This window comes from Penaeus monodon, chromosome 25 (assembly GCF_015228065.2).
Source record: "Penaeus monodon isolate SGIC_2016 chromosome 25, NSTDA_Pmon_1, whole genome shotgun sequence".
NCBI lineage: Eukaryota > Metazoa > Arthropoda > Malacostraca > Decapoda > Penaeidae > Penaeus > Penaeus monodon.
The window spans coordinates 32,242,126-32,244,205 of record NC_051410.1 but is presented as its reverse complement, the minus strand read 5'-3'; the positions used below and the strand labels follow the sequence as shown (position 1 = coordinate 32,244,205).

Sequence of the window (2,080 nt, the reverse complement as noted above, 5' to 3'; positions counted from 1 at the left end):
GAGTGGTAACCAAAGGAACAAACGAACTTACGTGTTTAGGCAGGTTGTGGCGTCGCCGTTGGTTGCGGGCGGGGAGGCGGGGGTGGTGTGGCTGTGTGTGTTGTTGGGCGCCATGTTCTTGGGCGTGTGGAGGCTGCTAAGGTCCGGGTGATGGGCGTGGGTGCTGTTGATAAGGTCCTTCCTCAACTCCAGCGTGAACACACCCTGCATGTAGTATGCTGCAGTCTTGTGCTCTGGACCAGGTGCTGCAAGACGAAAGAAAACCAGCTAAGCATTGTTATACGGATGAATGAAGATGTTAACCCATAAAATATCTAATATTACCGAAATTCGACTGATTATAGATGACAATATAACCTTTTGAATATCATCCCTTAGGAAAATTTACATGTCTCCGATCTCGACGAATCCGCCTGACAGCAAATAAGCCCACTTGTAACAGGTAAACACGATTCAGGTCTACTGTTACAAGAGAAATTAAGAGAACACTTGACGGTAATTCACTGCGGTAAAGCAGAGGAGGGCGCGTATGAAAGTGGAGGCGGGACAACTCCGGTGGCCTAATTCGCGGCCGTCCGACGGGGTCGACTTTCGGCTATCGAGGAAAGGCGCGCTTTCGCAGTCATTTGTGTTTCGTATCCACTAGATTATCAAAAACTAAAATAATTACCTACCAAAGGCTTTTTTTTTCAGAGAAATCAACTATAACAGCTGTTTAGTCAACAGCGCAGAACACGACACACGCTAGCTTGGGTGGAGTAGCTGTTCTCCTCACTAGCTGTTCACACAGGTGTTCAACACAGATGCTCGTGACGCAGAGTCCGGCCTGCAAGTGTGCCCCGCCGCATCGGCCATGACGAAAGCGAGCCCCTCCCCCTCCTCACGAACGTCACGCCTAAATTTGCTTTTTGCGCTGACAACATTACCTAGTGGGAGCGCCTTCTTCCGGCATCACTTAATCGGTTAAACAAAAGCGTGAGGGCGTGCGCAGGGGGAATGCCTCGCCAAGGTCTCTTGACAAAACGCCACCGTCAGGAACCCTTTCTTGGACAGAGCAAATGCACTCTCACTGCAAGAATACTATTACGTGGAAGCAAAATATATGCTTGCAACCTACAACTGCACTTATTTCCATTATCATCACCGGTAAAAAGTTAATTTCATGGATGCCTATGCTTACGAAACACTCATTCGGACTCGCCGAAACAAAGGTCTGAATGCTCTTCGGCGGAATTAAACGAACCAAAAAGAGTCATCTGTCCTCGTGCGTATGGCCGAGCCCCCGCGAGGGACAGCAACAAGATTTCAGAAAGGAATTTGCTGCCTACAGGGAAACCAGACTGTGCTCGGCCGCCTGCAGGAATGGCTCCTAACGTCACCGCGACGCCAGTAATCCTTGTAATCCCAAAGCCCCTCAAGTGCTGCCCTCATACCAGTGCGGCTAACTTGGGCGTCTTTCCTGGATTCGGGATTTCATACGTTTTCCACAATGCCTAAAGAGTCCCTTTCCCTCTGCACCCACGAAAGGGGAAACGCTATACATTTCAATAAAAAATCCGAACAAATTACTCTGAAAAAATATACTGGCGCCAGAATACCCATAAATCTCTCCCACCGGAAAATATAAATAAAAAAGAAGCTTCTCTGCATACCTTCCAAGGGCCGTCTCGCGCCCGCCCACAACGGAGGAATCGAACAGCGCAAAGGGAAATCTTTGACGTATGGATCGTCTACATCTGACGCAGCGGTGGTAGTACGTGGAATAAGGAGTTACATAAAAATCGAAACGTGCGAGGCGTGTGAAGCACTAGTAATTGTAACGTTACAGTGGCGACGCAACACGGGCGACGAGGGAGAAAGAAACACACTTTGAACGCAACTTCTTTCATAGAACGAATTTCATCAGAGAGAGAAAAAAAACTACAATCGCCGTGAATCTAGCCAGTGAATCTCCAGAGAAAGTCAATGGAAAGTTGCTACGCCGTAAAAAGAAAAAGAAGAAAAAAAGTTGACTATCTAACGCGCGCATCACGCACGGGGACGATTGTGTGAAGGCAAGTCTCTACCCGCCCCCTCCACC

General features: G+C 48.5%; 1 protein-coding gene across 1 annotated transcript in view; it reads right to left on the bottom strand.

Moving 5' to 3' along the window:
- Window positions 1–2,080, bottom strand: part of LOC119589149 (mucin-12-like) — a gene marked incomplete at its 5' end in the record, with an annotated part of 115,175 nt that overhangs the window by 5,591 nt on the left and 107,504 nt on the right. The window contains 1 exon segment of the mRNA XM_037937724.1: window positions 32–245. Within this exon segment, the coding sequence (XP_037793652.1) occupies window positions 32–245 (214 nt within the window).